Raw genomic sequence first — 13529 nt, forward strand, 5'->3', positions numbered from 1 at the left:
CTATGTAACAAGTTGGGGGCACAGTATAGGTTCAAAAAGATACCCAAGGAGCACTCACCCCTTTATTTGCAGCAATGCAGCATTCAGCCAGCCTTAGCCAAAGGCGTGGATTTGCATGATAAACCTGAACAGCTTCAATCAGACACTCAAAGGCAGCAAGAGGTCTTCCAATGTGAAGAAGCTGAATGCCACAGTTATACAGCAACTCATACCTCTTGTTGGTTAGTAATGTACACATAGGTCGTCCTGAAAATTTTTTGCCTAATGATACAAATTAGGTAAGAAAGAAAATCATTAAAGTAACAGTTACATTGAAAACATTTATTCCACTAAATACTTAAATACTATCTTACTTAATACCAATGACCCCAGTGTGAAGTTGTAATAGCTCTTGACCAGTGAAGACCTTCGTCCCCAACCTCACAAATATTCTCCAGAGTCATCTCAGTTGTCTGTGCTGGTGTGGCCAGAGAAGTCTCTTCTCATTTGCTAGCTCCTCAGGCAGGCAACAATGGTCCAGAAAGGCAAAAAGAGAGAGGACCCACTGACTCCTATGAATCTTAAACCATCTTTCCACCTTTTTAGAAGACTGCACTTTTTTTAAACTTTAATTTCAGTTAACCATTTTATGTCATGTGCTTTTCTTAGCCAGAAGTATTTTTAAGATTTTTATTTATTTATCCATGAGACAGAGAGAGAGAGAGAGAGAGAGAGAGAGAGAGAGAGAGGCAGAGACACAGGCAGAGGGAGAAGCAGGCTCCATGCAGGGAGCCCGACGTGGGACTCGATCCCAGGTCTCCAGGATCACACCTTGGGCTGAAGGCGGCACTAAACCGCTGGGCCATCTGGGCTGCCTTAGCCAGAAGTATTTAGCTAATGTTGGTGAGGGTTCAGGGAACTTTACTATGAAAATAAAAATTAATATACCAATACCCACAATGACTATGGTTCACTTGCTTATTCAAAGTTTCACAGTCTATAATAAAATAAGACTACTTATGATTCTGGATGCATTTTTCATCAGTTTTTTTTTTAATTTAAAAAAGCTAAATAATTGCTTTTAAGCATTCCAGGTCAAGCATCCATACCATATGAATAATAAATAAAGTTATAGACTTTAGGAATTTGCTCAAAGACTGTCAGGTGCAAAAAAAAGAAAAATAAAAAAGATTGACAGGTGCTGCCTATAGTGAAACCTTGGAAAGAAGCTATAATAAAACTAGGGGTGCCCAGCTGGTTCAGTCTGTAGAGCATGTGAGTTTCAGGGTCATGGTTCAAGCCCTAGGGTGGGTTTATAGCTTACTTAGAAAAAAGAAAACCAAAACAAAACAAAACAAAGTTTAGCACAGTCGAGAAATCTTAGCAACATATTTTGCTGTATAACATTACCATATGTGATTACTGATTTTCAAGTCCATGAAAAAGTGAATGTAATTTAAATTTCCTTAATATTTGAAGTAGCAATTATTTACTAAAAATCTCGAATAAACCTGTTTGTTTTTTTTTTTTTAAATAAACCTGTTGATCAGGGTCAATGTTAACTGTAGGTAGGCACATACGGATGCATTTTGACCAGACACTTGATCACTATCTACCTATTTATTCTTTTTTTTTTTCTATTTATTCTTTTAGAAAAAATTACTTTTTAAATTCTAGTATAATTTTTGTACCATATTATATTAGTTTTAGGTATACAATACAGTGATTCAACAATTTTATATATCACTCAGTGCTCAGTTGCTTGCTCTTTAATATTGTGCTCTCCTCTAGTAGAAAAATATGACTATCCCCCAGCAATGGGCTCACCTGGATCAGTGCTGCCTGCACTCAGCTGTGCACAAACATTGTCATTCTCCTGTAAAGCCTTTTTAAAGTAGAAAATTCCCAGATTGTGCTTGCTCATGGCAAAATGAATGCAACCAAGATTATTCCAGAACATGCATCTCAAGCATTCACCTGAAAAAAAAAAACCACAAACAAATCTATCCTAAAATTTTACTGTTGATACATGCCACACAAGAACTGTCAATGAAACAGCAATTCCACCTAATCCTTATAGAAAAGTTTACAAGGCACCTGAAATTTGGGACATGCGAAAATTCTGTAAGCGCCTTTACTTTTAAAATCCTTTGTTTTAGGTGATAAACCAACCCTACCCATTGATTTGGTTACCCTGCTTAATCTTTTTTCTGATTTAATTTTTAATAATAGGCAAATGATACAATAGTGCAAAGGACAAAAAATACTTCTTAGTAACATTATATGTATTTTGTCCACAAAAAATATTATGTAGAAACTGGACAGAATAAGTATATATGGACACATTTACTATGGCAACATATTAATGAGTAGCAGGAATGCATAAAACAGAATACATAAATTCCTGCTTTTGCTTGTTAAAGTCTCCACTGTTCTTTCAGTTCACACTTCTTTATTTTTTAACTCTTTTTTTTTTTAAAGATTTTATTTATTTATTTATTCATAGAGACACACAGAGAGAGGCAGAGACACAGGAAGAGGGAGAAGCAGGCATCATACAGAGAGCCTGATGCGGGACTCGATCCAGGATCTCCAGGATCACGCCATGGGCTGCAGGCGGCACTAAATTGCTGCGCCACCAGGGCTGCCCAGGTGGCTCAGCGGTTTAGCGCCACCTTCAGCCTGGGGTGTGATCCTGGAGGCCCGGGATCGAGTCCCACATCAGGTTCCCTGCATGGAGCCTGCTTCTCCCTCTGCCTGCCTCTCTCTCTCTCTGCCATGAATAAATAAATAAAATCTTTAAAAAAAAAATAAATACTATTATGCTGAGCAGCTATCTTCTCATGCTTATTAGGCATTTATACTTCTTATCCTGTAATGTACACGCTGCTTCTTTCTTTTATCTATTTTTTAATTTGGTTACAGAGGTTTTTCCTATTGGTTACCTGTTAGTATGTTATAGAAATCTTCTGTCACATCTGTTTCAAATATTTCCAATGCCAGCATGTGATCTGTCTTGTGACCTGCTTCAGTGTGTAGGTGTTTAATGATAAACAAATTTTACATGATTATGTGGTTAATTTTAGTCGTCTTTTCTAAACTCTATGGTTCTTGCATTTTGGATAATATTTAATCAATTCCCCCAAATTAAAATATTCAAGTTTCCTTTAGCTGCTTTTATGATTGTATATTTCAACACTTCGTTTCTCTGGGCTTTCTTATGGAATAATGAAAACAATCCAAGCTTTAGTTTTCTTCTTCTAAACTGCTTCTCAAATACTCCAAAAGAACCTAATGAGTCCATCTTTTCCTCAATGATATAAAATGCTGGACTAGACTGACAAAATTAAGACTCAGGTTATTCAGGATGTCTGGGTGGCTCAGTGGTTGAGCAACTGCCTCTGGCTCAGGGCGTGGTCCCGGGATGGGGTCCCACATCAGGCTCCCTGTAAGGAGCCTGCTTCTCCCTCTGCCTACGTCTCTGCCTCGCTGTCTCTCTCATGAATAAATAAAATCGTAAAAAAAACCTCAGGATATCCAAAGCTTAATACTAAAATCTAATTTTCTTCTCATGTGCTTTAAAATTGAGCAATGATTTTTAAAAAGACCAAAACTAGGCTTCAGGGCAAGATAGTAAGAAATATACTAACATATTTAAAGGAGGCTGCCTCTGGTTGTGGCACTGTCAACAATTTAAGAAACATTCTATTCCCAGAGCTTCTCTAATAAGTGTATTTTATCAACAGCAAAAACTAAATTTTACATACAAGAATATTTTAATTTTTTTTTTAAACATACTTTATTTCATGATTGGAATTCAGTTAGAATTCTTGTCGTTCTCCAGACTTATTTTCTTTTATTATTATTATTATTTATTTATGATAGTCACAGAGAGAGAGAGAGGCAGAGACACAGGCAGAGGGAGAAGCAGGCTCCATGCACCGGGAGCCCAATGTGGGATTCGATCCCGGGTCTCCAGGATCGCGCCCTGGGCCAAAGGCACGCGCCGAACCGCTGCGCCACCCAGGGATCCCAAGAACAAATATTTTAAAATTAATAACTATAAAAATATCAATATATAAAATATATAATTACTGCATAAAAATCTCCCGTTAGATTTTTAAAAAATTTTTTATTTATTTTTGACAGTCACACACACAGAGAGAGAGAGAGAGAGGCAGAGACACAGGCAGAGGGAGAAGCAGGCTCCATGCACCGGGTGCCCGAAGTGGGATTCGTTCCCGGGTCTCCAGGATCGCGCCCTGGGCCAAAGGCAGGCGCTAAACCGCTGCGCCACCCAGGGATCCCCCGTTAGATCATCTTAACTGTTGACTAGTCAATTGCATGTCCTGCTCCTCACTCCACTGTAGAGCTTGACAATATTGATTCTGAAAACTGCATCAAGACAGTCCTAAGCAAAATTTTCTCAAGGATACTGAATTTTTAGCATGAAAGATCATTTCAGTGTTTGGGTATTATGGGCCTCTGAGGGGAAATTATGACAATAAAAACAGCAAAAATGAAAATTCAGAATTAAAAATGGGTACTCAGACAGAATATCCAAGTAAACTATAGTGGAACAAACTGCTTTTCTCCATTTTTACAACCCAGTGAACAGAACAGGCAAAGGGGCTGGGGGCAGTGGGTATGTCTGCAAGTGTGTTCTTTGTATCTGAATAGAATCTAAAATAAAAATTACCCAAAAACTTATTCATTCTTTGTATTTTAAGAGTTTATTTATTTATTTATTAATGAATGAATGAAAGAGAGAGGGCAGGCACATAAGCGGGGGAGGAGAGGTGAAAAGAAGTCTAAGCAGACTCCATTCTGAGCACAGAGTACCACATGTGGCTCAAACTCACGACACTGATACCATTACCTGAGCCAAAACCAAGAGTCAGACGCATAGCCAACTGAACCACCCAGGCACTTCCATCCTTTGCATTTTAAACTTGGTGTAAAGCATTTTCAATAGTTTTACTTCATTTCTTGAATAAATGGATTTTCCTCCTTTCTCTCCAAAAAATAGCAATGATATGAACTTAAAGCCCCAAATTTTACCTTTTGTTTTTCCAACAGTATTAAGCAAATTTTTTTTAAAAGATTTTATTTATTTATTCATGGGAGACAGAGAGAGAGAGAGAGAGAGAGAGGCAGAGGCACAGGCAGAAGCAGGCTCCATGCAGGGAGCCTGATGAAGGACTCGATCCTGGGACTCCAGGATTACGCCCTGGACCAAAGGCAGGCACTCAACTGCCGGGCCACCCAGGTGTCCCAGTATTAAGCAATCCATTAAAACTCTCTTTCTTGGGACGCCTGGTGGTCGTGGGATTGAGTCCCGCATTGGGCTCCCCACAGGGAGCCTATTTCTCCCTCTGGCCTGTGTCTCAGCCTCTCTTTGTATCTCTCATGAATTCTTATTTTTAAAAACCTTCTTTCTTATTAAAAAATAAATAAAAACCTTCTTTCTTTTTTATTAATTTTTATTTATTTATTTTTAAAGATTTTATTTACTTATTCATGAGAGACAGAGAGAGAGAGAGAGGGAAAGGCAGAGACACAGTGGCAGAGGGAGAAGCAGACTCCATGCAGGGAGCCTGACGTGGGACTGGATCCTGCGTCTCCAGGATCAGGCCCCGGGGCTAAAGGCAGCGGTAAACTGCTGAGCCACCAGGGCTGCCCCGAGGAGAAAGAATCTTAAGCAGGCTCCACACCCAGTGCGGAGCCCAATGTAGGCCTCCATCCAACTATCCTGAGATCATGATCTGAGCCAAAATCAAGATTCAGGTGCTTAACTGACTGAGCCATCCTGGTGTCCCTCATTAAAACTTTCTAATTAGAAAATAAATAATAATTTTTTTCCTAACTTTATAAAAATATTTTTTTGAAATATTTTTGACATAGTTAATAGTCTAAAAAATCATCATATGCAAAAAAAATCATCATATGCTCACAGCTTTATGGGAGAAAAGGGATAAGTATAAACATTATCAACTCATTTTCTTAAAACGTCTCATTTCACAAAGTAAAAGCCCAAGTACCTACGTATTGGATCTAATTTGTAAGCTAGTATTAAAAAATAAAATGAGGGGTGCCTGGGTGGCTCAGTTGGTTAAGAATCTGCCTTCGGCTCAGGTCATGATCCCAGAGTCCTGTGACTGGGTCCCATATTGGGCTCCCTGCTCAGTGTGGAGGGAGTCTGCTTCTCCCTCCTCACTGCTCATGCTCCCCCTCTCTCAAATAAAATCTTAAAGAATGAAAGAAGAAAACGAATACAATGAGGGGAAAGAAAAGTAAAAGAAGTGAGGCTTCTTCTAAAATGGAAAACAGGGGATCCCTGGGTGGCGCAGTGGATCCTGGAGACCTGGGATCGAATCCCACGTTGGGCTCCCGGTGCATGGAGCCTGCTTCTCCCTCTGCCTGTGTCTCTGCCTCTCTCTCTCTCTCTCTCTGTGTGACTATCATATAAATAAATAAATAAATAAATAAATAAATAAATAAATAAATAAATAAATAAAATGTAAAACAAATATGGGCACCTGGGTGACTCAGTTAAGCATCCAACTCTTGGCTTAGCTCAGGTCATAGCATAGGATGGGCCGAGCCCCAGGTTCTGTGCTCAGTAGGAAGTTTGCTACTCTCCCCCTCTCCCCTTCTGCCCCCTTACCCCTGCTCACACACACTAAATAAATAAATCTATAAAATAAATAAAATGGAAATAATAGAATAAATTTCAAGATTTTTCTGCAGCAGAAAAAACATTACATGTAAAAAAATTAGCAAAAATCACATTGAAGAGCACTGTAGGAAACAACAAAAGACAGAAGGACAAGAAGAAAATACCAGAATTTCACGTTTTCTTTTACCTGTTTTCATGAATCCTGGATGCTCAGCAATGTTTGAACTATTTAATAGCTTCACAGCTTTTCGATAATTGCCTCTTAAGTACTCAAAATTGCTTTTAAGAAACAGAGAGGGTGCAGACTGTAAAGAAAAGGAGAGTTAAAAAAAAAAAGAAAGAAAAAAAAAAAAGAAAAGGAGAGTTGCTTATATTTTGTTTTCAGATGCCTAATGAGAGATCATAATCATACTGCTATACTGGCATGTCCTGAAGAGCATAAATGAATCATTTAAGTCGTGATCACAAAAAAACTATAGTCTCAAAATTTTTCCTTGCTTTCACAATCTAAAAAAATTAAACTTATCAGAGAGCACCTTATCAACTGAATTAAGAGTCTGCCTAAAAAAATACATACAGTATATAAGAACACAAGACTGTCTTCACCTATTATACTACTAACTGAAAACCAATTTAACTAGGCCCTTTACTTCAATGACTATGAGAGACTGGAAGTCTCCCATATTTTTTAGGGTACAAATGCACCTTCATTAGAACCCAAAGGGATACAAACAATCATTCAATGCTTTCCCAAATAGGAAAAAAAAAAAGGTGTCATTCTATGGATGGAAGTATTGCCTAACAGAATGCCTTATTTTTGAGAGCTAATCTTCCTGCGACAAAAATCAGATTTTGGATGGTAAATCATGTTTCACTTCCCCTAAGCATCCTCCTAGTGGAGGATCACCTGTATAGTTCCTATTTAGAATGCATTTGCCTACAAAGATTTGCACACTGAACATCCAACCAAGAGGACATGAGGAATCCTGGTCTCATCATTTATTCACTTTAGCTTAGCTACAGGCTTTTTTTCTAAGTCCTTGTTCTTGCTTTGCTCTGTACCTCCTGATTTAGGTACTACTTCTACCCTGCATTACAATATTTATTTTCCTGTTTCTCCCCTGTGACTCTGGCTTCTGTTAAGGCAGGGATCATGTCTTTGTCTCAAAAAAGCTTTGATAATGGTTGGCTGGCTAGTTAGGCTTTTCCCTCTTAGCCTCAAGTCTACCCTCTCAGACCTTGCTTACAATTTGTTTTCATCAAAAATCACTTGAGTACTGACCCAGGGATTAATCTGGATCCTGTCTAGGATTTTGAGGGTCAATTTTCCTGAACTATTCCTATTACAAACTGTATCTCTTTATGCCTTCATGCTTAAAGTTAACAGTTTTCCTAAAAGCATCAAGAATGTTCACAATTCTGTCTTTTCCTTTCACAGTCTTAAAAAATTACGTATCAGTGGAGGAGTGGGGTAGAGGGAGTGGAAAGAAGGAGTAAGCTTATCTCAAATAGTCTAGCTTAGTCAAACTGAAGTTATTGTCAAGCCAAAGATCACTGGAAAAGGGCAGGTTTGGGCTACAGATGAACTGTTCATCTTTACTAAATGTTCTGAGTATAAACTAAAAAAATCCTGAAGTGTCTAATAGTAAATGTTTACACGAATTATGATAAACTACTCCCAGAATACTAAGTATTTAAAATGGTGGTTTTGAGGACTATACGCCAAGGAGAAATGCTTGGTTTAATTTTAAGTGAGGAAAGTATTAAATTATAGACACAGTATGATCACCACTTCACAACTCAATGTCAAGGTTTGTATCTAGTGGTAAATATACACTATAAGAGACTAAAATAATTTAAAACTGACAAACACTTATTGTACAAATAAGATAGTTTTAGGACATAAAAATTACAAATTGAAAAAAAAAGTCAAAAAGAAACTTACATTTCCAGCTGTGTTCATCACTGACTTGATTTCCCTTTTGCATGCTTTCAGGGACTTCATTTGGATATAAGCTCTCACTTTATACTATCAAAGGAAAATGTGAGTATGTGAGAACTATGATGGATTTTTTTTTTTTTTAAGATTTTATTTATTTATTCATAGAGACACACAGAGAGAGAGAGGGGCAGAGGCACAGGCAGAGGGAGAAGCAGACTCCATGCAGGGAGCCTGACGTGGGACTTGATCCAAGGTCCCCAGGATCATACCCCGGGCCGCAGGCAGCGTTAAACTGCTGTGCCACCGGGGCTGCCTTATGATGGATTTTTTAAAAGATTTTATTTATTTATTCATGCATGAGAGCCAGAGAGAGAGAGAGGCAGAGACATAGGAAGAAGGAGAAGCAAGCTCCTTGTGGGAAGCCCAATGTGGGACTCAGAACCCAGGATATCAGGATCATGATTGAAGGCTGACGCTCAACCACTGAGCCACCCAGGTACCCCAGGACTATGATGGATTTACACATGCTGAAGCAGTCTTATTTTCTAGTTAAAAGGAAATTCAACCCTATCTGTTTACAACATGGTTATACCAGGTACTGACAAAAGCAGGTTGTAAATTATCTTAATCTATTTTTATTATACTCATAAAAAACATCTAAAAAACAAACAAAAAAAAAAATGTGGTAGAATAAAATTTATATTTAAGTTCCACACAAAAATCCTAACAACTTTAAGCTTTAAAAAATTTATTTATTTTTTAAATACTTATTTATACATGAGAGACACAGAGAGAGAGAGAGGCAGAGACACAGGCAGAGGGAGAAGCAGGCTCCATGCAGGGAGCCCGACACGGGACTTGATCCCGGGTCTCCAGGATCATGCCCTGGGCTGAAGGCAGGTGCTAAACCGCTGAGCCACCCAGGGACCAACCCCCAAATTCATTTATTTTTAATTCAAGTATAATTAATGTACAGTATTAGTTTTAGATGCACAATATAGTGTTTCAGTAATTCTATAATTCCTATCAATTTTTATCTGCACGTGGCTAATTAAGAATGAATTTTGGGATCCCTGGGTGGCTCAGTGGTTTAGTGCCTGCCTTCAGCCCAGGGCATGATCCTGGAGTCCTGGGATTGAATCCCACAACAGGCTCTCTGCATGGAGCCTGCTTCTCCCTCTGCCTGTGTCTGTGCCTCTCTCTGTATGTCTCTCATGAATAAATAAGTAAAATCTTAAAAAAAAAAAAAAAAAAGAATGAATTTTAATAGTCTACAAACTGATTTTATCATCCAATACATTCCCAGGCCATTTCTCTCAATCTCTTATCAAGAAATTGAAAGATACTGCATTATCATTTTAGGCAAATATAGTCAGAAGAATAAATGTGCTTTTAAATTACAATACTTCAAAGCTAAACAAACATACATGCCTCGAATTATTTACTTCTTTCAACGATTTATCACATTCTTTATCATTCATAACTATTAGTAAATATACATGATAATAAAATCTCTCTTAGAGTGTATGCTACCTGATGTATCTTTGATTTTGCAGCTTCTATTAGGGCTCCACTTTCAGCTTTATGATTAAATCCGTCTTTGTTGGTGTTATTACCAGTCTGTAGTGGTAAAACAAAGTTAACCAAAATTAAATATATATATATTTTACCATTATATATATATATTTTTCACCATAATTTAAATCAGTAGTTTCCAAGGGAGCTAATCTGAATCCTCTAGAAAGCATTTTCGAACTACAGAATCCCAGGTCTCACTCTCAGATTCAGGTATAATAGTCTGGAATGAGTAACAGGAAACTTACTTTGTTTTGTTTTGTTTGGAGCAAACTACTTTTGAGAAGCTCCCATTGAATATAATGATATGCCAGGTTTAGAAAGCATGGATTGTACTCAGGCAAAACTCAAGATTATCTTTCTGAAACCCAGAACGGATCATGTTCCCTTTTTTGTCTTTTTTAACCTTTTGAAGCCCACATTTTTCTTTTTTAAAGATTTGTATTTATGTATTTGAGAGAGAGAGAGAGAGAGAGAGAGAGAAAAGACAGGGTCAGAGGGAGAGGAAGAAGCAGATTCTCCGCTGAGCAGGGAGCCTGACGCAGGCAAGGCTCAACCCAGGACCCTGGGATCATGACCTGAGCTGAAGATAGACACTTAACTGAGCCACCCAGGCACCCCCATGTCAGTCCCTTCTTAAAAACTTTCTCTGGTATAAACACTACCAACATCATATGCTAGACTCCTAGTTATCCTTCACAATGTCTCTTAGCCACTTTCAAGTATGTAATCCTATGGTTTTATTAACAATAATGACCATTTTGTATAGTGAATTATATTTCAATAAAGCTGTTAAAATATTTAATAACCCCAAATATTAACCATAAACTTTGATCACCTCAGAACACTTACCTCATTCTTCCCATTTTTGTTATTGTTACCCTGTGATATCATTTTTTCTAGGACAGCAAGAAGATGCAAAGCTTTCTCAGCTTGATAGGTTAATATATAAAGGTCTACAAGCAAAAAACACACCGCCTGGGCAAATTTTTCTTCTGGGGGAAAAGAAACAGGAAAAGAAAAGTTATAATCCAAAGTGAAGCAAACATACCAGACCACTCCTCCCCAAAAAGTTCTAAAGAGCAAAGACTAAGTTTTGTTTATGTTTTTTAAGATTTTACTTATTTATTTGAGAGAGAGAGAGAGAGAGAGAGAGAGAGAGAGAGAGAGCATAAGCTGAGGAAGAGGTAGATGGAGAGAGGCAGAACACTGAACAGGAGCCCGGTGTGGTACGGTGCTCTATCCTAGGGCCCTGGGATCATGACCTGTGTCAAAGGCTTAACTCACTGAGCCACTCAGGCGCCCCCTAAGAAAAATGGATTTGAATTCTACGGGATCCCTGGGTGGTGCAGCGGTTTAGCGCCTGCCTTTGGCCCAGGGCGCGATCCTGGAGACCCGGGATCGAATCCCACGTCGGGCTACCAGTGCATGGAGCCTGCTTCTCCCTCTGCCTATGTCTCTGCCTCTCTCTCTGTGTGTGTGTGACTATCATAAAAAAAAAAAAATTGAATTCTATCTAGTTGGTTGCTATATTCTATACTCAGCCACAATATAGATTAATAGGATTTGATGAATTGTTTCAGAAATCCTAAAGACCAGCTTTGTAGGGGGACCCAGCTGGCTCAGTTGGTAGAGTATGTGACTTTGATCTCAGGGTCATAAATTCAAGCCCCACTTAGGTATAGAGATTACTTTAAAAACAAAAAAACCAACAAAACCCCCAGCTTTTTGGAAACACATCTGTGTCATCCTAGAAGTAGAATTCTGATTTCTAGTTTTATAGAGAAAGGTCACAAGTTATACCATCTTCACCACGGGTATTTCTCCTGCCCAATCTGCCCAGCCACCACACCCACAGTACAGAAGAGGAGTATCTTAAAAATGCCTCCCTAGATCCATAGTAAGCAGCTGTTCAACCAGTTGACAGCAAAGGCGATCCTGTAACTCTTCTAAAGCCCCACAGAGGTGCCATCACACTCTACCTCTTGTCCTGTGGGGACTAATCAGCAATCAGGTATTTATAAATCAGGAACTGGCATTAGTGTTTTAAATTCAAAAGAAAGTAATGTAAGAAAAAGACAAAAATGTGAATCACAACTGAAATCTGACTGATTGTGAGTTGGAAACAAACAGCCCTAACAACCATTTCCTGAGTCAGGCTTTGCTACTTTATTTGCTCCCTCTTTGTTCCTTTGCCTTCACCTTTCTTACTATACTTACTCAAGGCTAGTAACTGCAAGCTAATTAAGATATAAAAAACGCTAAGATAGTCTGTACTATCTATTCTATAATTCTATAATTACCCACAAAAATGTCAGTGAGACAATGGACAAAAAAAAAAAAAAAAAAAAATTGTCCCTTAACATCCCCAAATACTCCTTAATACATTGTCCAAGTAACAAGATTGGGTACACTAGGTAGTGTAAAAAGAGCAGACAAAAATCACTAAATCTTTCCAATCAGAAACATCATTTTTTTAAAGATTTTATTTATTTATTTACAAGAGATAGAGAGAGAGGCAGAGACATAGGCAGAGGAAGAAGCAGGCTCCATGCAGAGAGCCCGATGTGAGACTCGATCCTGGGACTCTGGGATCATGCCCTGAGCCAAAGGCAGTCACTCAACCGCTGAGCCACCCAGGCATCCCAAGAAACATCATTTCTAACAGTTGTTTTTAAAAATAGAGTGAGGAGGAAATGCTGAAAGAAAACCTAGGTTCATCTAAAAGTAATGTCATTTTTATCTTTTCTGGCTATTAAGAAAATCTGACATAGCTTTTTTCTTTTTTTATAAATAGTAACAAGTAATTCCCTGATTTAGGTTAATTAGGTAAAAGTACCAGAGGCCATTGCAAGTATAAGAAGATACAGAATTCTTTTTTTATAGTGGGAGAGGGGCAGAGGAAGAGATAGAATCCCAAGCAGGTTCCATGCCCACCCAACTTAGGCTTGAACTCACAACTCTGAGATCAAGACCTGGGCTGAGATCAAGAGTCAGGCTCAGTCAGACTTAACTGACTGAGCCACCCAGGTTCCCTGAAAATAGGGAAATTTTCGACAGAAAAATTTTGACAGAACATACCAAAAGGTTCTATGAACTGGTAAAGCTTTTCACCAACTGCTATCGCTTCTGTGTACTGCCGCAGATGATAAAGAATGACTGCCTGATTGTAATACAACATGCTGTTCTCTACATCATCTAATCCATCCATTTCTTCAACAGCTGAGTGGACCTATGAAACAATCAACAAAGAATATGTTCTCACAACAGTAAGAAAACAAAGAGCAAAAATGAAAGAATCTATATGAATAAATAGAAACAACTCTGAATTTTTCCACATTTTTAACAGGACCT

At 38.3% G+C, this 13529-nt stretch overlaps 1 protein-coding gene across 6 annotated transcripts in view; it reads right to left on the reverse strand.

The window, feature by feature from the left end:
- CNOT10 (CCR4-NOT transcription complex subunit 10) overlaps nucleotides 1-13529 on the reverse strand; it is a 76268-nt gene that overhangs the window by 41349 nt on the left and 21390 nt on the right. For all 6 annotated transcript variants that reach the window (XM_041734458.1, XM_041734459.1, XM_041734456.1 and 3 more), the window contains exons 4-10: nucleotides 13257-13407; nucleotides 11028-11170; nucleotides 10134-10220; nucleotides 8604-8687; nucleotides 6846-6963; nucleotides 1807-1956; nucleotides 59-261 (exon numbers count right to left, since the gene is read on the reverse strand). In XM_041734458.1, the coding sequence (XP_041590392.1) occupies nucleotides 59-261; nucleotides 1807-1956; nucleotides 6846-6963; nucleotides 8604-8687; nucleotides 10134-10220; nucleotides 11028-11170; nucleotides 13257-13407 (936 nt within the window). The remainder of the gene's footprint in view (nucleotides 1-58; nucleotides 262-1806; nucleotides 1957-6845; nucleotides 6964-8603; nucleotides 8688-10133; nucleotides 10221-11027; nucleotides 11171-13256; nucleotides 13408-13529) is intronic.

Source organism: Vulpes lagopus, chromosome 19, assembly GCF_018345385.1.
Source record: "Vulpes lagopus strain Blue_001 chromosome 19, ASM1834538v1, whole genome shotgun sequence".
NCBI classification, from domain to species: domain Eukaryota; kingdom Metazoa; phylum Chordata; class Mammalia; order Carnivora; family Canidae; genus Vulpes; species Vulpes lagopus.